This window comes from Gymnogyps californianus, chromosome 2 (assembly GCF_018139145.2).
Source record: "Gymnogyps californianus isolate 813 chromosome 2, ASM1813914v2, whole genome shotgun sequence".
NCBI classification, from domain to species: Eukaryota; Metazoa; Chordata; class Aves; order Accipitriformes; family Cathartidae; genus Gymnogyps; species Gymnogyps californianus.
The window spans coordinates 130,157,020-130,178,386 of record NC_059472.1 but is presented as its reverse complement, the minus strand read 5'-3'; the positions used below and the strand labels follow the sequence as shown (position 1 = coordinate 130,178,386).

Here is a 21,367-nt window from a genome sequence, read left to right as displayed (position 1 = left end):
GGCCTTAGTTTTGTAGAGTTTTGATCTGTTTAACAATGTTAGTTGAAGAGATTAACACAATTAAATTACTGCCACTGTAATATCTTAGGTTTTTGGAATAGAGAGACTTCAGTATTTTTAGAGCAGTATTTCTGTTGCGAATCATAGTCACAAAGATAAAAGCTTAATATCATTGAGTTTATTTGGAATTGGTTTACTGTTTTACTTTACTGAATGCTTAAATTTTATTTTAGAAAGAAAAATTACAACTTGAGGTTTCCTTTCAGAACATTCAGGCCCTGTGTTATGAGCACACTCAGATTTTGCAGTGGCTGCAATAGTACTATGTTGTGTTCATCATTTCTCCTCAGAGGTCCTGAGTATGTCAGCCAAGTGTTGTACACTATTCTGTTGGAGCTCCTGTGATGTCACTGGGATAAACAAAAGGCTCCTGCGGATAATTCATCTAGATCCCCTAAATTCTCTACAGAGTATGAAGCATAATGGTTCCCCTGATGTTAAATTACATCCAGATAAATCGATCCAGCTGAAAGGTGCTGCTGCCCTTTTTTTAAATAAATTGCCCTGTGTTTGGTGAATTGACCTCTTTGGCTTCAGTTGCATAGCTCATTTTTAACCTTTCATTCTTCTTCATTACAATGTATGCATTCTGTAAAAAGTAAAATAAAGATTGCAGGTATTAGCCATTAATCAAAGATGAATGCTTTCGGTGTGGAATGGCTTTTAAAAACTGGGTAGGGAGTTTTACATGTTATGAAAAGGGAAGATGAAGCATAAAAAACCATGATGCCCATTGCCATACTGCAAGATGTCACAGCTCGAAATAGTCTTGGGTTGTATTTTTCAAGTATTTTATTCTGTCTGTTGGATCTCTCTCTGCCTTAAGCATGTTTGAAAAATGCATTGTGTATGTTGATTCACAGGAAGGGATGTGTGTACCACTCTGCTTCCATTAACCGGACTGTACTCTGAAATGTTTTACTGATGTTGCAAAAATCCATTAGAAGTAAGAAATAAGTAGGGAAAGCGTGTTGTTCTTCGTTGTTGAACATACAGATTTTTGCCATAGTTTTCTGTTGTAAATATGAAAATCTAGAAACTTTATGGCTATTCCATTCTCAAATGAAAGATTATTAGTCCTTTTGCAGCAGAAGTTTAATAAATAGATTTTAAACGTGTTTTGAGGAGGAGCACAGGCATGATCTTTGCATATCCTTTAGATAAAGCTTATGATAGCTTTATGAAGTTTCAATCAGTGTATTTACAATTAGGTTACACAAACCTAAGGCAACTGATCTGTAATTCAGAAGTTTTTGATGTAAAAACTCTGTTCTTTCGGCAGCTGTTTGTAATGCACTGTAAACAAATCACGTTATGTATAATGGCAGTTCTTTGCGGGGGACAATGACAGTGTTTCATGTGATTACAATAAAATTATTTTAAAAATAATCAGTCTTAAATCTTTTGCCATTTTAGAATGGCGATAAAGATTTTGGTGCCCCCATCTATCTTCTCATTCCCTATCTGAAGGTACATCAAAATTTTCAAAGAGGAATTTTGATTCTGGGGAAAATAAATTCACTTGACAACTACATTAAATTTCCTTTGTTTCATTTCACTAGTGAGACTCCTAGTAGTTATAGGAATTTTTGTTTTGGTAGTTTTTTGTTTTGCAGCAGTGAAGCTGACTTTTCTGGCTGATTATTCTGGCCCTTGTGGTGCAGTTTGCTTCCCTGCTTCCACCCATAAGGCTGTTGCAACTCTAGGGAGGGGGGACGGGAGGAGCTGCATTTGTAACTGGATTAAAAATACAATCCAGAGTAAGAATAACCTTAAAATTGTTGGGTGTTTTTTAAACTAGTTCATTGCAATGATTTATGCTCTTGCTGTGCTTTTCTTTCTGCTAAGAAAGTGGAAGAAAAGGTATAATATTTGTAGATGTACCAGATAAATTAAGAGAAATTAAGTAAACAATAATTACAGAAAGTAATTATCTTTTTTTTTGGTAATAGAGGTTGTATATGTAGTTGATGTGTTTATTATATTCTTCCCCTTTAGACTCCTCCTAAAACACAGTCAACTTTTACCTGTAAAATAGTCTAAGAGCACTCATTCTAAATTTTACAGGCTCTGAAACCGCTGTAACCAGAGTGTATGGGACTAGGATTGCAGCATCTAAATTGAATTGCTAAGAATTCTGTAAAATAACAAGTCGTCTCTAAAAATTAATCCTTTTTTTCTTTCAAAACTGTAGGCTTTGGTTGTATCTAAACAGGTTTATTAGGTGAGAATCTGTTAAGTATGGAACTTTTACATTTTAATACCATGTCCCTTTAGAATAACTAGCAAAGCAGCATCAATTGTAATGCTGTTTGTGGAGTAAATTTTTTTCAGGCTATTAATTCCTTTTAATATATGTTACCTTTGGCAGCCTGTTTGAACTGTTTGTACAGTTTGTATATATAATGTATCAGATTAAATTCTTTTGAAGGCACTTGGGTTACAACAGTTGCAGTTATACCAAAGTGGTGTTTAGAGAAAACACAGATATGCATTGAAATAGACTTTTTACTATACTAGACTTTCAAAACAGGGGCAAGTAATTAGTCTCCACTGCACTAGGGAAGGACAAGCAGTTATAATGTGTGTTGTTGCTGCCGGTTATATAGCAAGTTTTACTTGGAATACTGACTTTAATTAAAATATCCTGCGTTCGTTACACCAAATACATATATTTTTGGTTGCAGGAAACTGATAGCTCTTAAAAAATAAAGACCTTACGAAAATTGTGGGTCATCTTCTCCAATGCTGTTTTCAAAAAAGATGGTACATTCATGATCCCTTGAAATTCTTTATTATATTAAGGCATATAATAAAGCCATTTAGAGTTTAAATAGTTGGAATGTATTAGTCCTCTTTTTTTTTAATAGCATATGTAACAAAAATAAAAATCTACTTTATGTGCTGGTATAATGTTTAGGAAGTGATTGAGTCATCAGTTACATTTGCTACCCCTCACAATTCAACACCCCCTGCCCCCCTCCCCCCCCCCCCCATCATAATGCCCAAACTTCTGTTTAGTTGCTTGTAAAAGCAGGGCTTAATTACACTTGCGAACAGTGTATTTTGACAATTAATGAGTAAAAACAGTCCTCATTATATTTTATTGTACTTAAAACATTGTTAGTTAGGTTGGAATCTGGCCAGTAGGGGTTCTCTGCAAACTCTGGCTGATGTGTTTCTCTTGATGTAACAGTACAGTCTTGTTGTTTCAGGGCATTAAGCTTTGTTTAAAAATGAATAGATGAACTAGTGCTTTAATCTTCCAAATACAGAGCAGAAGGACAACTTGTACCTTAGTATCTGCACAAACACTGTAAGTCATGCTGCAGTCAGGCATGTTGGTCAGTCTGTCTTGACCTTATTTGCAGTTTGACTCATACCACTGTCATGGTCAGTACTAAGCTGAGCTTTATTGAATTTTGATATCAGAAATAGTATATTATCTCGGTATGTGTGTTCTGCTTTAGTGTTACTAATTTATTTTCTCAAGAAAATAGTATTGTATTGAAAATAATGTTTTTCTGGGTTATTTAAGATGACCTGACTTTAAATGGGCATTTTGCTGTGGTGGTGATAACATTTAGCTGTCCACTGCCTTAGAATGGTATGGACATTACTGTAATTAGATAATGAATGTAATACTTAAAAGTGGCTTCCCATCTTGCACCTGTCAGTTTTCTGAAAAAAGAACCTGTTCTGGGTGTTTTCATCATCCTCTGTCTCAGCTTCCAGTATCCAGGACATAAATCCCACAATTGTTTAATGAGCTTCCCTGAGCTTTGTGAGACCTTCCACATGTTCTAGCTAGGAGAATGTAGTGTAGTAACTAGCTCTTCATCGGGAGTTCTTCCATTTTTTTCCTCCTTTTGCCTGCAGTTGTCTTTACTGTGGCTTGCTTGAGCGGTGTAACTGTCTGGTCAAGTGCAAGCTCTCCTTCTTTTCAAGTAAAAGAAAGTACAAAGAAAAACAGAAGTTCTTTATGTCTTCTAAGCCAGGCAGTCAGTGGTTAGTTTGCAGGAAGGAGATGGGCAAAAGACAGGAAATATAGCTTTGTCCCATACTCTGAAGTCTTTGGTAGTCTCTGTGTAACTGAATGCTTGCGCCAAAACAAGTTCCTTATTGACTCCTTTTTAATATATTAACTGTGCATAGCAAGTTTAATGTATTTTTATATATTCAATATATATATTTATATATGCTAGAAATGGGCTTGTCATACGTTTTAAGGAAGAGAAGTCTAATGACCATATTTTAGCATTAATTCAAATAGCGTGTTGTAGTCCTGAAGATACGCAGTCTTAAATGACATCTATTTGCAATTTTTTTAAAGAATAATATTCAAGCGTCAGAAGCTCTTAAAACTGAAACTGATGATTTGAAGAAGAAGCACGATGAGGCTGCTGCAAAAGTTCTCCAGCTTGAAGAAGATATCATGACTGTTACTCAAAAAGCCATTGCAAAAGAAACTGAGTTAGACAGGTACTTAGTCATTTTGTTCCTTACCTTATTTTACTGTTTCTTTCCATAGGTGTTTTTTTTAAACTAACAATTTTTAATGTATGCATCAATTTTCTGTATTAATAGTTCTGTACTATTAATTTGTCAATGTCTTAGTCTGAAGGACAAACTGAAGAAAGTGATGCTTGAGAAGGAGCAACTTGAATGTGTGTTAAAGACAGAAAAGGATGAAAAAGAACTTTATAAGGTAACTTTATTCCTTGTACCTGTATATGCTGAAATGAAGTGGTTTGAAATAAAGGTGGTAATGTTTTATGGAGAAGTCTGATAAATTGAATTTGTTAAGGAAAAAAGGAAATGGGTAACTTCTGTGAACAGATTTTTAAGACAGTTACAGATGTTCTCATATAAAAATGAATGAGGAAAATAGCATCTGAATTTGTCCCATGATATAAAAAGGTCTCTAAGAAGGAGAATGGATCACTACTTTGTTAAAATGCAGGCATAGTAACAAAAAATAATAGATGCTAGTGAGGAAGTTCTTCAGTTGTACAGTGCATCATGCAGTAACTGGTTTTCTTAACACACTTTTTCACAAGTAAATGACTTTTTACTCTTCTAAGTTCTCTTTCCAGACTGTGTTTTCTAGATCCCTATTCTTGAGTCTCGTGCATAACTGAGAAGCTTTAGTAGGATCTATATTGCATTGATTTTTGCTAGCGTAGCTGGTTTCTTTTGCTGGTATTGACACACCCATATTTAAAATAAAACATAGTGCCCCCCGCCAAGACGAAAAAGTTTTATATGCTAAAATAATGAAATCCTTAGGTTGTATGAAACAAGTCAGGTGTATTTGAAAGGTAATTTCTGTTCATAGGAAAATGTCATTATGTGGCAGACAGTATTAGATATACACCAGAAGTCACAAAATCTCAAAACATCTTTCACAAGCAAGGAATCCCGTTGTAAATAAGCAACACAAATCTTCTAGTCTTTGAGTGGACAACACTTGAGTGCAACAGTTATCTTTTATTAGGCATAATATGGTAGACTTGATGACATCTTAAAAACAGCTCTGGAGTTGTTAAAGTAGTTTGCTGTCTTTGGAAATTAATATTGCTGACGTAGTCCTGTTTGCTTAGATGATGGCAAGTAGATACTACTAGAAGTTTAATTTCTGTTTAGTTTTCTTCAAGTAATTTCTTTTTTGCTTGTCCTTAACTGTCTAGCACTTGTGAAGAGAGGAGTGCGTTCTGAATAACACAGTTTGTTGTGGACAGGAAACAAGGCCTTAACTTCTAGCTGTAGAGTGGAGCTGTTGTTTAGATGATCAGGCTGAAAGAATTTGAGCCGGAAAACTTGTGCTGGAGGGCAGTGAAATTATCAAATGTTTAATTTTTCTCTTTACCTGTTCTAATCTGTCTCAGAGATGAGTTAGAATTTAGTGAACACTTAAACGGACAGGTGAACAGCAGTTTTCATAATGTGGAAGAAGAGTTTGACATTTTTTAGCATCATTACAGATACACTTGAAGAATACAGAAATAGAAAACACCAAACTAGTAAAAGAAATCGAGACGTTTAAGAATTCGGATGCAATCAAAGAAAACATGATACGGTATTATAAAGAGGAGGTTGGCAGATTACAGCTATTTATAGCTGAAAAAGAAAATATGAAGAAAGCTTTTTTACTCTCCTCATCAAACAAGGTAAGCATTACTAATGTAATTGGCCTGGTTTAAAATAAACATATCTAAGGTTGTATGTGTTTGACAGGAGAAAGGAAGAAGTTGAAGGTATCACCAGGGTATAGGCTGAGAGGCAAGAGGATTATGGTGTTCTCAGTAGATGCAGAAAAAGAGCAAAAGAGTGAATTTGGTTTTAGTTTTGCATATTCTGAGCTTGTTGAGGTCTCACATGATGAACTGAGATGAACCGTGTGTGAAAAAGTAATTTGTGAGTTCAGTAAAAGTGTATCAGTAAAAGTGGTGCACTCTGAGTTGCTTTTAACTTCATGAAAAAGGAAGGAGATTGAGGAAAAAAGAAAAGTTAATAATGTAGCTATGTTGAGACTGTAGAGGGTGATGGAGGAGAGAAGAGGAGACATCAAAAGATGTGCTGAAGGACTTGTTAGGTGAATGTATTGTCAAGATACCCTTTCTCAGGTTTTACATCATTGTAAGATACCATATAAATGAACTAAATTGGCTGAGAACTCAGCAATAAGAGTGCCAGTAGGACTTCTAAGGGAGAGGCAACTTTTGCTATGCAGTGTTGTAGTATTGTGGTTAGCAAGCAGTGTGGTATAGTAGGAGAGTGAAATTGCTGAAGAACTGGAATCTGTGCTGTCCATGATCCAGGTGGGGTTACTTCAGACTAGTTCTAGTGTGCTGCTATGGATAGATGTATTGAGTTTGTGTGGCAAGGTTTTGGTAGCGGGGGGCTACACGGGCAGCTTCTGTGAGAAGCTGCTAGAAGCTTCCCCTGTGTCCGATAGAGCCAATGCCAGCCAGCTCCAAGATGGACCCACTGCTGGCCAAGGCTGAGCCCATCAGCGATGGTGGTAGTGCCTCTGGGATAACATATCCAAGAAGGGCAGCGGGGAAAAAAACCTGGGCAAGAGCAATTGCAGCTGGAGAGAGGAGTGAGAATATGAGAGGAACAACCCTGCAGGCACCAAGGTCAGTGAAGAATGAGGGGGAGGAGGTGCTGCAGGCACCAGAGCAGAGATTCTCCTGCAGCCCATAGTGAAGACCATGGTGAGGCAGACTGTCCCCCTGCAGCCCATGGAGGTTAATGGTGGAGCAGATATCCACCTGCAGCCTGTGGAGAACCCCATGCCAGAGCAGGTGGATGCCCTCGAAGGAGGCTGTGACCCCGTGGGAAGCCCGTGCTGGAGCAGGCTCCTGGCAGGACCTGTGGACCCGTGGAGAGAGAGGAGCCCACACTGGAGCAGGTTTGCTGGCAGGACTTGTGACCCCGTGGGGGACCCACACTGGAGCAGTCTGTTCCTGAAGGACTGCACCCCATGGAAGGGACCCACGCTGGAGCAGTTTGTGAAGAACTGTAGCCTATGGGAAGGACTCAAGTTGGAGAAGTTCGTGGAGGACTGTCTCCTGTGGGAGGGATGCCACTCTGGAGCAGAGGAAGAATGTGAGGAGTCCTCCCCCTGTGGAGGAAGGAGCGGCAGAGACAATGTGTGATGAACTGACTGCAACCCCCATTCCCTGTCTCCCTGCGCTGCTCGGGGGGAGGAGGTAGAGAAAATCAGGAGTAAAGTTAAGCCTGAGAAGAAGGGAGGGGTGGGGGGGACATCTTTTTAAGATTTGGTTTTATTTCTCATTATCCTACTCTGATCTGATTGGTAATAAATTAAACTAATTTTTTCCCCAAGTCGAGTCTGTTTTGCCCGTGATGGTAATTGGTGAGTGATCTCTCCCTGTCCTTATCTTGACCCACGAGCCTTCCGTTATATTTTCTCTCCCGTGTCCAGCTGAGGAGGGGGAGCGATAGAGCAGCTTTGGTGGGCACCTGGCATCCAGCCAGGGTCAACCCACCACAACAGAATACTCATTAGGTGTTTGTTCCTGATGTACATCTTCCTCTTTTGTTTCATCCAAAAGGAATGCAGTTTCTGTGCCCTGAGACTGTTCTGTCCTGTGATCTACAGTGTGATAGGTAACAGTAGAATTGACTGGGAGTTTTGCTTCACAGATGTGCTCTTGATTCAAACTAGAGAGTTAATTTAGACACAGCCTTTGAGGCCATCATGGAAAAGTCAGATTATGCAGGTGACTTTATCTTGTGTATCTTGTCAGTCTTCTCACAGAAGCGATCTAGATCTCGAAAGAATAGAAATTGTGTTAATGTGAGTTATGAATGTAAATTTTAAGTAGAAAAGTAGTGCTGTTGAGAATGGAAATAGCAAGAGGACAAAAAGGACATGCTATTGTACTTTAAGTTACAGCTTATCTTGTTTTAGTATTTTGACTGCTCTGCAGTTTTGTTTTCTGAATGTGTTAAACTACTACTGTATTTTACTTTGAAGTAAAAACATGTAGGGGGTGTGTGTGCACGTGCCAGTACTGAAGCAACCAAACATTTATGTCATTTATTAATCTTGAAGTGCTTGTGATGTTTCTGGTGGGATCATTAACATTTTTGTTATACATATTTCAGGAAATATCTGCAGTTTCACAGTGTAACTGATGCATCATGTGCTGTAAAAATAGCTAAGGGAGAGGACTGTAGGGCATTTCCTAGTCCATCCATCTTCATAAATGTTTACAAAATATATTAGTATTCGTCTGGACTTGCTATGCTAAACGATTATTCAAAAAGTAACAAATAATGGACTAGAGAGACCTGAATTTATGTCTAGACTCAAGATATGAGATGATTATGCCTTCAGGAAGACCAGAGGCTGTGAGTAGCTTATAGTAGCTTTGAATTTTTTTTTTTTTGGTGATCCTGGGCTTCTCTGAGGAATGAGAGGCCAGTAGTGCAGCTTGGTCAGTTGGCCCTTGGAGCTGCAGCAGTGCTGAGAGTCTTAGAGCTGCGTGCTGCATGCTGCAGCTTGCTCTTCATTACTTTTTGTTCTCGGTTCCTTCTGAAAAGCTTCTTGTGCAAGATCTTGGGAAATGGACCTGTGAGAAAAACATTGCAAAGCTGCTTCACAGTGTCTTACATCAACCAATTGTAGGCATTGTAAGAGACCTCTTACTCTGTTACCTGAAGTGTCTTACTGTGGGATGAACTTTGGTTTTGAAGCTGGATGGCCATTTGTGCCCATCAGGAGTTCTATGGTGATAAGAACGAAGATGTTCTGGAAAACAGGAAGACTGTTTTGGTGTATGTTTAAAACTAAAGCTGAAAATAAAACAAAAATCCAGTATAGATAATAATAATATTTAAATTTGCCTTTATGTCATAGTGAAATATGTTTGCACACCACTGTTAGCAAAGAAGGCAAATGGGGAAAATGGTACTTGTGTAGTAACTTCTTGATTTAGTAGTTTTGTTAAAGCCACCAGGAAAACTTAATTTTTCTTTCAAATGTTTCTAATCCCTATATCAACCTTTAAGCTTTGAATTAAAAAATGATGGATTCTCTTCCCTCTCTTCTCTTTCCTAGGAGGATGCAAGTATTTTAAAAGAACAGCTTCGGAAAGCTGAAGATCAGATTCAGGCTAGCAAGCAAGAAGCTGTCCTAATGTCAAAAGAGCTGAGCGATGCAGTAAATGTGCGAGATAAGACGATGGCAGATCTTCACAGTGCACGTCTGGAAAATGAAAAATTGAAAAAGCAGCTTGCTGATGCTTTAGCTGAACTTAAAAAAATCACGGCTTTGAAAAATGAACAGGTAAATTGTCAGTGTTTAGTACAGAAGTTTATCTGTATTTATAAAGTCTGTCAGAGCTAGCTTTGCTAAAGTTGGGGAATAAAATATGTTTCTGGATGATCAGTACAAATTATTATCAAATTCTCTTTTGGCACTTTAAGTGCATGTTAGCTGATTTGGAAGGTTGGTAAGAAAGAACGTTTCTGCTACTACTTATAGGAACTCCCCTCCACCCCCACATTATTTTCACAGAATAATACAGTATTTATCTATATTATTTTGAATCCTCTCCCTGTTTTAATTCTTTTATGTGAGCCACAGTAGCATTAAAAATTCATTCGGCTAAGAAAATTGATTCGTAGAATTTTTTTTTTATAATGTTCTTTCCTCATTGATGGATTCTCTCTTGATTCTTATGAGTCCTTCCAATATTTGTGGTTAAAGTTAATTTGCTTTAGTATGTGTAAGTATAAAAATATTAATGTAATGGAAACTGTCTTGACTTTCTTCATCTTGGATAAAAATCCAGTGAGCTAATATATGTTTCATCATTCTGACTTAAGTGGGCTTTGTACTGGATCTTCCGTGATTGGAACTGCATTGGATTAACTGGCTACTAGGATTACTGTAATGATGTAGCAGTTTGAAAAAATATATTGAGCTGGGCAGTGATTAAAATAGTGCAGTAAATACGAAGTGAATAGTACAACCCTCAAAAGAACCGCTATATTTAAAAATATCCAAGAATCGCATTTTTTTTTCCTAAGAATTTCAGTTATATACAATGTGTTTTGAAATGCATCCTGAAAGAAGTAGCGGATCATCTGAATGACTCAGTTTACCAGAAAGTATCCGAATACAGCATATATCCAGTTGGTAAATGTAGTTTGCTTAGCTCATGTATCAATGTTACAGCTCAACCAAACCGCTTCCAGTAGAAACATAGTGAGTGTGATGGAATACAGTTGTGGTCTGTCTGTTTTTGCCAAGTGGCTATACTAGTCTATAAGATAGCTAGGACACATTCTGGAAGATGTTCAGACTTTTGGTATACATTCAGACTTTTAGTATACGTTAGTCAGCCTATAGAATAAGAATCCTCTTTGCCTGCCTCTGGTATTATACTGGTGCCTATTTACTCCCTCAGTATGTTCTGCTTGGAATAAAGTTCAGCACAGATGCTGCCTCTCTCTCTGCTCTATTACTCTATTCCTTTCCTTCCCACAAAGAAAGAACTACTTCTGTACTTACATAGAGCATTGCGCTTTTTTTAATTGAAAAAAGGCTTTTTGGGAAATAGTGGTATTTGATCAAAAGGGGGAACAGTTTCTAATTTTTTTTAAGGAAACTTCAAACACAGTGGAGCAGGAACTACGCAGAGAAGTTGAAGATCTGAAGCTTCGTCTGCAAATGGCTGCTGACCATTACAAGGAAAAATTCAAAGAATGTCAAAAACTTCAAAAACAAGTAAACAAGTTTACAGAACAGGCAGTAAGTACAATGGGAGAAATTGCACTTGCTTTTTGTAACTTTTCAGCAAGTATTTAATTTCCTTCTGAAAAAAACAGTGCTTTTAAAAAGGATTAAAACATGCAGTAAGCAGTGGCTCTTTAAGTTACCATTTTCTTCCATAAAGCTAAATTACTTCCATGATTCTTTTTAGATAGTTGTCGAAACAAAGCATAGGATTTATAATAACTGGTGTATGTAGAAAGCTAACAGAGTTTGGATGAACCTATAAGCATAGCATTGTTCAAGCAAGAATTTTGAAACTGAAGCAGGGAAAAATCCATAATTACTACCTCTATTCAGTACCACCACCACCACGAAAAAAAACCCCAAACCCCAACCCAAAAGCAGGGGCAATGGAGAACTTGGAGGAGGATTTCAAAGTGAAGTGGGGAGAAAGTTTCCACAACACAGTATATAGTTGTATTCCATATGTATTTTGTATTCTTATCACTCTTGTAAGCTTCGTTCCATAAATAAATGAGGCTTTTGCAATGATGACGTGAGTCTTATGCCACCTAGTAACTGAACCTGTGAGTCAATTTCAAACAGATTTGAGAGCAGAGTTCTTCAGAATTTTGTGAAAGTTAGTGACTGAGTTGGAAAGGAGCTCAAATGGGGAAAAGGCATATGAGCAATGGCAAGATGTACAAATGTGAATTCTTAAGAAAAACAGACTTAAGTATTTCTGCTATCCACAGAACAAATGGGGTAGTTATCCAGCTTTGATCCACAGATAACTTTAAAAAGTTGTCTTCTCATCCAGAAGGTCAATGGTGAATGAGGTGTCATATCAGAACGTCTGTGGCTTTTCTGTAAAAATCTTCCACGTCTTTGGCTATGTTGTACATCTGATAACAAACACCAGATTTCACTGCTTTGACACCAGAAGTCCAGCACTCGTTAGTAATACAGACTCCATTTTCTAATGGAATATTAGATTTAAGTTGATGGATTTAAGTGTAACTGATTCGCTACAAAATGAGATTTTTCTAATAGTTTGCTTAGAAATTACTGTTTCTAGGGGAAAAAGAACTTTATAAAAATCATAGTCTGAGGCAATTTCAGTGTTAGTAGAATTAAATGTGTTTGTGTATTTATTATTACCTCCTGTTTTAACGATCAGTTCTGTCTAGTCCAGTTTTGGAGGAGATGATAGTGCAAGATATATGTTACTTTGTGCTTTGGCTTTCATTTAATTAAATACCAAACCAAAATTTCTTTTCACAAAGAAAATTGCAGGGCATCAACAGAAACTGACAGATGCATCTAACATTGAGACAGCTACTGCCGTCGTTACAGACAAAAAGTTGTCTGCATCTCCAGGTATCAACAGCTTAAATTTTGTCTATTTGTATCAGCCTGAAAGTGTTGTCTATGTGAAGTAGTCCCTAATAGTATTTATAGTATAAAGTAGGTGGACTTGTTCTGTTTTAGTTAAAGCAATGATTAGAAATGTGAAAATTAATGTGAAAATCTTGTGTCTCTTTTCAAATGGTAACATTCATAAATAACTTCATTTATCTTTTCAAAACAGTTCAGCTGATATTTGTTAATGTCAGTAGGACTGAACTCTTGAATTTCTGCTTGATGGCAAAACTGGCTCTGTTAACTAAGCTAATAAACAGTTCATTAAAAAAAAAAAACCAAACCTCCCCAAATTTGCAAATTGCGTACAATAGCATGGTAATTTTGAAGTCATGTTATAATGACTATTCACTGTAGCATTCTACTGTAAAATCAAATCCACTGAAAAGTTCTGATTATGTGATGGCAAGGTCAAGTCTATAGACTATTCTCATGATGTATAGGCAGTAGTAGTTTATTAGAAAATGTTTAACTAGGTTATAATTTTTATGAACCATTAAGTTCTTACAAAACTAATCTTCTAAAACATAAACATGTAATAGGTTAAAACTAAGCCTGGTTTATTATTCAATTTAAATTGATAAATGCCAGTAAATGCTGACTAATTTTGTTTGTGTTACTTCATAATTCACGCATTCTGTCTATAGAGACTATAGGTTGTAACTTCTGTCAGTTTGCTCCTGTCTTAAGTAAATACAAGTGTTTCCTAAAACAAACAAAATCCCAGCAAGCTCAGTTATAGTATGTGATGGGATGAAGTAGATTGCTGAGGCACTTCATGTTTTTACAGAATAAAATATCTAGCGTGATATCATAATGCATATATTTGAGTGTTTACTTTCTTGGGAGCTAAGGGGAGAGATGTCTTTTTTTTTTTTTATGTTGACCTTTGTAGTATGTATGTGTATATTTATGTTCATCTTCAGTGTGTGAGAGAACTGAACACAGACGTGCCAATATGACTGCTGATCTTACGTATCACTAGCCACATGATACTGATTGTCTCTGATTGAACTATTTGATTGGATAACATGGAGCGCTGTTCTTGATGCACTGTCAAATTTGGCCTGTCATCTCTCTTATACAAACTTTATTTATGGAACAAAAAAATCAATATTCTTGTTTTTTCTTCAATGTTCACAGTTAGCCCTATTTCATCTGACATAGTTTCGGAATTCATGGTAAAGGAGCAAGTACGTGAAATGAATAAAGAAATTGCTGAGAAAACAGAGAAGTATAAGAAATGCAAGCAAATGTTGGCAGTAAGTAAATGGCTGCTTTGGAAAGCTGAACAGAAAGTAGCTATAGGTGCTAAGTCTTAAAGCCACAAAGCCTGCCCAGCTTAGTTGCCTTGCTTGTTTGTGTGATACACTGCGATTATGGTAGAAATCTTAACATTAGAAAACACATTTTTATTAGTTATTTTTTTTAATCAGCTCTCGATTACCTGTGGTGTTAGAGAGTCCAGATAAGGACGCCTCAGGAAAACCCAGATGCAGTAAAACAAATGAACAAAACTATTACTACTTCTATGCTTAAGGTTTTGAATTTTTTTTTTTGCATTGTATTTTAACTGTAATTGCTTTTATAAATCAAATACAGCATGTTGCTATAAGCCAGTTGATGTCTGGAACAAGTATAGCAGTGTTTATCTGATACGCTGTTCAAGTGCAATAACTCCTCCACATCTGACTGTCCTGGGCTTTTACAGTGTTTCGATGTCTGAGTGGGTGCTGCCTACTAGCATGGGCTCAGTCATACATAAAGGCATTTATATGGTTCTCTGGACCAAAGTTGGCACCGGTAGTGCTATAGCCACAGTAGTAATGCCCTTCAAATATTAATACCTGTCAGTCCTAACTTGATTTTCATTTAACCAGTTTATGTATGTATGATCATGCAATATTGCATTAGTGATGCTGGTGAAAAGTTGACTGTTGTAGAATTGTTTAAGAAATGCTTTCTGGGTGTTGTCTTGTCTCTGTTCATCTTGTTTCTCTTATTTATCACAATGAGATTATTCTATTTAAATGTGCTCTCCAAGATATAACAACTGTCCTGTAATTCTTCTCATTACCCTGTCTATGGAGAGCCTGTGTTAGCTTCTGCTGGCTATTTCTTCTGTAGTGATGCTTGAGGAAAGCTTTGCCTTTGACCTTCTGGATGCAAGATATTTAGGTTGTAAAATTTGCATGGGGAAAGGTTTTGTACTGAAGTGAGACACTTGAAAGGATAATCATGATTACAGTGTAGTATTAGGATACAAAGAAACTTGAAACTGTGAAGCTAAAGAAGAATATCAACTTGAAAACTCAGGCAAGAAAAAAAATATGTATTGAACATCACTTATGCAGTGTTCAGTGGTCCTGTCCTCTTCAAAGTCTTGAGTCAGGCTTGATTTCTTGGGGAAGCCATTTGTAAATAGTTTTGTTCTAAAAGCATGGAGTTGCACAGTGTCATTGTTGGGGGCGGGAGGGGAAATCTCTTAAAATTGTAAATATTTCATGCTATGGTATAAACTACTTTAGGACGAGAAGATGAAATGCAGTGTTTATGCTGATGAACTAGCTAAACTGGAGCTGAAGTGGAAAGAACAAGTGAAAATCAATGAGGGTATAAAACTACAGCTAGCAGCAATGGAGGATCAGTATAAAGTAAGTTACAGATTCTGTTCATGACAATGAATGGTATCCTGTTCTTAACATAGTTGCTCATTTCTAATAGTACAAGTAATGAAGAGTTTTAATGGGGAAAAAACACTAAATGTGTTTTTGCTGTAAATAGAAATTCTGTTTTGCACTTGTAGAAACAACATAGTCTTGTAATGCTTCTTTTAAAGTAAGACAGATCTGCTAAGTATATTATCAAATGGCTATCAGTCTTAACATTGTGGATTTAGACAAACCTCTAAATGACGTTAATCTTGTATTACAGGAGAAAAAAAAGGGCTAGAGAGTTCTAATTTCCTGTTGCTTACTATAATACTAACAGGAATATTGATTGGTGTGTTTGTCTAAAATCTTCATATTGCATGCTGCATTACCAGTGTAGTAATGTCTAATGCATTTTATCTGAATTAACTAGAGAGATACAAGATGAGTGACATACTGTTTTTAAAATCATCTTGAGAGAATTACTTTAATTTGGAGCATCTCAACTATAGTCTTAGTAGAGTGAGGTAACACATGCACCAGAAAGTCAACCATAATAGGCAGCTTTAGCTTACGAAGGGCCTTAATCTTTGAGGTTATGTGATAGTAATAGATAGGTTGAAGTGGCTTTTTAGGTCAACAAGGACAAGATAAGGGCAACAGATTTCCCTAACACCAGCTTTTATGCTTATTCTCAGTCCAATGGTGATAGTGTAGTTGACAGGATAGAATACTCTCTGTTGCCCATTTTTGCTCATTGTGATGAACAGGAGTTAAATTGAACTGTGACTATATCAGTTCTAGTAGGAACCCCCTTCCGTTAGAAATTACGGCACTTTTTCTTCATGAAATACTGAAATTACTCTACAGCTCACTTCAGCACTCTGTAGGCTGTCCTTTTTTGCCACTTTTCAAAGCTCTAATTTCAATTTTATAAAATGCGTGACTCTTTCCAATTTATTTAATTTTACTAATTAGCAGTGATCGGTTGCCATGCATAATTTAATGTAAAATAAGTTTGTTTTTAACTTCTCAACAGCAGGAGTAATAAATAATTGGTTCTAAAATTGAAAGCATTTTGGCTGCAATTCAAAACTTGTTATCATTCAGGAGGGTGCAGGTGGTGGAGAAAAAGTGAGCTTTTCTTCCCAGTTGGTAGATTTCTCTCTGTTGACCTGAACTAGGAGAGGGAATTTCAGAATTTAAAAAAAATTGATATGTAACTGTGCAGAGCATTGAGCTTGTATGCTAGAAAAACAAGTGGAGAGGCAGTCTCCGAAGTAACCAGAATCCAAATAAAATAGCCCTTTGTAGAGAAAGGTTATTTAAATAATAATTTTGAAGCAAGGAGGAAGCCTGGAATAATTGTGTAATGTGTCAGTTGCAGCTCCTCCCAGAGCACCCAACACAAGGTAGATGTTTGTGAAACAAATTTAGTGTCTCTGAGGAGGAGGTTTTGGTTCTCTCAGTTCTGTGGTGGGACATAAGAGCTGGAGAGAAGTGAATGAAATAAATCACTGAAATGCCAACGGATTCCTTCAGAAGTAATGAGATGAGGCTTGCAAACCTTCAGCTGTTTCTGGGCAGTGGTGTCCCTCCTGCTATTAGTATCACTGATACTACTCCTTGTTTTTAACCTAGGATTTTATTGTTCCATGACTGTTTTCTGAAAACTAGCAAGAAAAGGCTGCTAATGTACTGCTGTTATCCAGTAGATAGACTTAGGGAAAATTGCTGGGTTTGATTTGTAGTAGTTCTAGATGTTACACCTAACTATTGTAGACAAAATTATTTCCATCTGAAAGATGAACTTAATCACTGAACTTCATGTTTTCACAATATAACATGCGGGGAAGTAGTTTCTATTCACTAATACGGGAACCTTAAACTTCTTTTCATATAGGTTCAGCTGGCGGAAAAAGAGAGACGAATAAAGGAACTAGCGTCACAGTTGGAGCTCCTTACCAGTGAGAAGGTATTGTCACGATTCCTGTTAAATTTTGTAAATTAATACTTCTGAGGTTCTTTGGTTTGAGGAATTGCAATTTATTTTTAAGCAGGAATTTGTTTACTCTTTAAACATACTTTTCCATATTTGGATATTTTGCCAAAATGAATTAGCATTTTAAACTACAAGTTCTGTTAATAATACTAATATTTTTAAAAAAAAATGTACACCATAGTATACCAGCTTGCCAAAACTGACTCAGCCTTTGAAAATATTGTCATTTATTGTTATGTAATAGTGTTCTAGAATATTTTCTACATATAATCTAACAAAAATGTTAGTGTCAAAAATTATTTCTTTGTTCCTGTCTAGAATGATATTCCATCCAGGATCTAAAGTAATTATTTCTGTTTGCAGGTAGGGATTACTGTGTGTAAATTAATAATCTGAGATTGCAGCTAGCTATACAGTTCACAGAGCACAGGAATTCCTACCAGTTTTTGTCCTGTATTCCTTTCTCATCTCAGCAGCATCACTGTTTTTCTACAAGTTTTCAGTGGACTTCCAGCCTCCTTCCTGCTTTACTCCTCTTATCTCTTAGTGAAAGAGGTTCAGCCCTGTTGTGTCCAGAGGCTGATACCAGCTTAGTGTATGTGCTGCTTGGCCAAATAGAAAATATTATTATTGAGCTCATGCTGCAGCCTTTCTGTCCTCTAAGGGAGCATCAGTTAACAAAACTTGCAGGAATTTCAGTTCTTTGAGACAGACACTCTCCCTGATACTTTCAGGAGTTACTGGCTGACAGGCAGCACAATTAGTAAACCTTATTCCCTTTGGAATCCTGGCATAAGATATGAATGGTACATACCTAGCTTGACAGTTTATTTTTTCCATCACTGATTAGGATTATTTTTGCTTTTATCCAGTGTTGTCCTATGACTAGAGATGTAGACATTTCAGCCGTATAATCTCCAGGTTTTTCATGATGTGTGCGTACAACCAAATCCTTTTGACATCTGCAGTTCTCTTATTGACTGCTTGTAGTAATAAGAGCAGCTTGACGTGACAGTAGTGACTTTGGTAAACTACAACTGGAAAAATATCTTTATCAGAAAAGACAGATACAGAAACAGTACTCTGATTTTTAAATATGTGATAGAAAATGGACTGCTACTTTCAAGAGTTCACTGTCTAATCAAATTCATTACCATTACTGTTAAACGAGACATTCTGAAATATTAATGCTAATGTTCTAATGTTGGAAGTACCTCTAAGGTATTATATGGCAATTAATCAAAGCTAGTTTTACTGAAAAGTGAAATAATAAAATGTCTTTATTACATTCAGATAGTATTGCGTGATATTGTGGAAAAGTTAGGATTGTTCAGATTACTTAAAAAATCCAGTATGAACAGATACTTAGTAAAAACAGGAATTTGCATACTGATAAATTGAAATTAAACTAATTTCAGATTAAGCTAGTTAAGTGTTTTGTAAAATTCTAGATTCTCAAGTAGTTGGTATTTAAATTATCTTTTTTTTTTTAACCAAAGATGTAATTTTTAATAGATCTCATGTTTTTCTAATTCAAAAGAAAGCAAAATAAATGTTCCGTTTTGATGAATCTGGTTTAGCTGGAGGGAGTAATTTTAAACACCACACATAAGAAGGAGAACAACTGTAATAATAATGTATGGTGCTTATAAAAGCTTGGAACTTTGTCTACCAAATTTATAGATATTTACCTTACAAAGAAGAATCAAAGTGCCTTGCTAGACTGGAACCATGATTTAAAAGGTTAAGCACAGTATAGTAAACAGCTTTTCAATTTATACTCCATTATCAGTGTTTGTTTATAAATGTCACCAATCATAGCATGCTAAAAATGTTCCATTTGCTGTCTCTTCAAACCTATAAAATTACTTGGTTTCTATTTTATTTACATACTTATATAGCCTTTGATTTTTATTTATTTATTTATTTTAATCAGTCTCTACCCTAGCTATCCAACTTCTGGCCAAGGCTATTTTACAGCACCTTTTTACAGTCACTTTGATCTACATTCTGTTTTAATCTTACGTGATGCTAAAATTAAAGTATTAGTGCCACTGCCTCTCACTCTAAACTGCTTCCATATTGCAGAAGAAATTGATTTTAAAAAGGAAAATCTTAATTTCACTGATAATTAATTGTTCCTACTTTGTATTGAGTAAAGATGAATTATTTAGATTTTACATGCTCGCTAAAACTTTAAGATGTAATCCTAACCATTTAGCCCTAACCATTTCAATCATATGTGCAATGTAGTCTATAAATCTAAAGTAACACTAGCATAGTTCTGTATCATATCTACAGGAGCATATTTTACTTGGAGGGTGTTAGGCAGAAATTGTGTTGTCCTGTATTAGAAGGCTTTTCTAAAAGAAAATAAACACTACTGTGTTTACAGCCAGTGCTCCAAAAAAGGTGACTTTCTGTAAGCTGCCTTACCATTTGTAGATACCACTTTTTTCCTGTTTGAAAATGACTTTATAATGTTGCTGTTGGAGTCTAAACCTTTTATGTCTGAAACCCGATACTACATATTTAACAATAAATGTATAATTTCCATCTTTTTTCTTTGAGTGGTGTTTTGTTTTCAGAGTAGTTATTGCTACTTGATTTTTGCATTTTTGTGTTCTAGAGCTTGGGCTGAAGTTTACCTGTTTTTAAGAAAAATATATTGAGTTGTGCCTTTTAATAACTGAGACATTTTACTTCTCATGTAGTTAAATCAGTAGTTGAAGGCTTGCTTTTGAGTTTCAATTTAAAGTCTTTTGGGGAAAAGGCACACTTCCATCTTTGAGGATTTTATTAACATTACATTAGCAAATACTAAACATGAACCCAGAGAACCCAGAAGAAAACGCTAACCAGAGAGAACAAAATGTTTGGAAAGCATCTCTCTCTTACCAATCTATTTTTTAATGATCATTTTCATTTTTACATCTCAGAATTTTTTGCTTGGTTCTAAATTGTAAATGGCATATTCCTTTGGATATTCTTGGCATACACGCTCTCTCTCCCTTTAACCCATTTTATTAAATGGAAGAATGAGAAAGACTTTTCTTTAGATAAATTGCAGCTGATGCACTGACCACACTTAAGTCACTTTAATTACTGTCTTCTAACATATATATTGGCTTAGAGTTTTAATGGTTTATAAGTTATAAAAACCTTTTAGTAGTTTATAATTATTATTTATGGATTATATGCAAGAATCTAGAATTTTAAATATAGTAATTCTTTTGAAGAGTCCTGTTTGAGCTTTTCTGAAAGAATTAATTGCCTTTCTGATACAAATATTTAAAGAACAGAATTAAATAAAGCAGGCCATTTAAGCCCCTCAATAATTTCAACAATTTTATATTTTGGATGAAAACACTGAATTTTGGAAGTAAGCTACACACAAACCCTTGCTAAACTGTAAATATACATATACAAAGTAGGTGAGGATATAAAGACGGAGGAAGAAGAATGAATTAGAACTTTGCTCATTAAGTTCATAGAGGGCAAATTATCTTTCACAAGAAGTGTAATAACTTTGAAATCTGTGTATGAAAATACAACTTCTCATGGATTTAAAATCTACTCATTTGTAATTAGACAAGTGCAGTTTTGTTCCATATGATGCTTGTAGTATAAACATTATTTGAAATAAGTAACCTAGTCTGGATTACCTTTGTGAAAAATAGCACTAATTTCTATTTGTTAATATAAATAGAAAATACCAACCCTGAGTAATAGTTTTACTTCCTGGAATCAATTGTCTGAATTTTATCAAAGATAGAGAATTAATCAGTCTAGCAGTTAGCGCCGAGTTTACCTATATATTCAGGGGCCTTTGCATGATTGCTAGTGGCGTGACCACCATACCTAGGTTATAGTACAGAATGGTAGAGCAAATTGTCTTCAGTCTGACCCATTTTTAAGTTTTTGTTATCCCAGTGTTTACCTAAATCCTGTTGATGTAAAGTATCTGTAACCTGC

General features: G+C 35.9%; 1 protein-coding gene across 2 annotated transcripts in view; it reads left to right on the top strand.

The window, feature by feature from the left end:
• TAX1BP1 (Tax1 binding protein 1) overlaps positions 1–21,367 on the top strand; it is a 67,626-nt gene that overhangs the window by 34,446 nt on the left and 11,813 nt on the right. The window contains exons 6-14 of one of the 2 annotated variants that reach the window (XM_050915688.1): positions 4,394–4,542; positions 4,678–4,768; positions 6,045–6,230; positions 9,656–9,883; positions 11,207–11,353; positions 12,604–12,697; positions 13,883–14,001; positions 15,268–15,393; positions 17,294–17,365. In XM_050915688.1, the coding sequence (XP_050771645.1) occupies positions 4,394–4,542; positions 4,678–4,768; positions 6,045–6,230; positions 9,656–9,883; positions 11,207–11,353; positions 12,604–12,697; positions 13,883–14,001; positions 15,268–15,393; positions 17,294–17,365 (1,212 nt within the window). The remainder of the gene's footprint in view (positions 1–4,393; positions 4,543–4,677; positions 4,769–6,044; positions 6,231–9,655; positions 9,884–11,206; positions 11,354–12,603; positions 12,698–13,882; positions 14,002–15,267; positions 15,394–17,293; positions 17,366–21,367) is intronic. The other variant, XM_050915689.1, reaches the window with a different exon arrangement.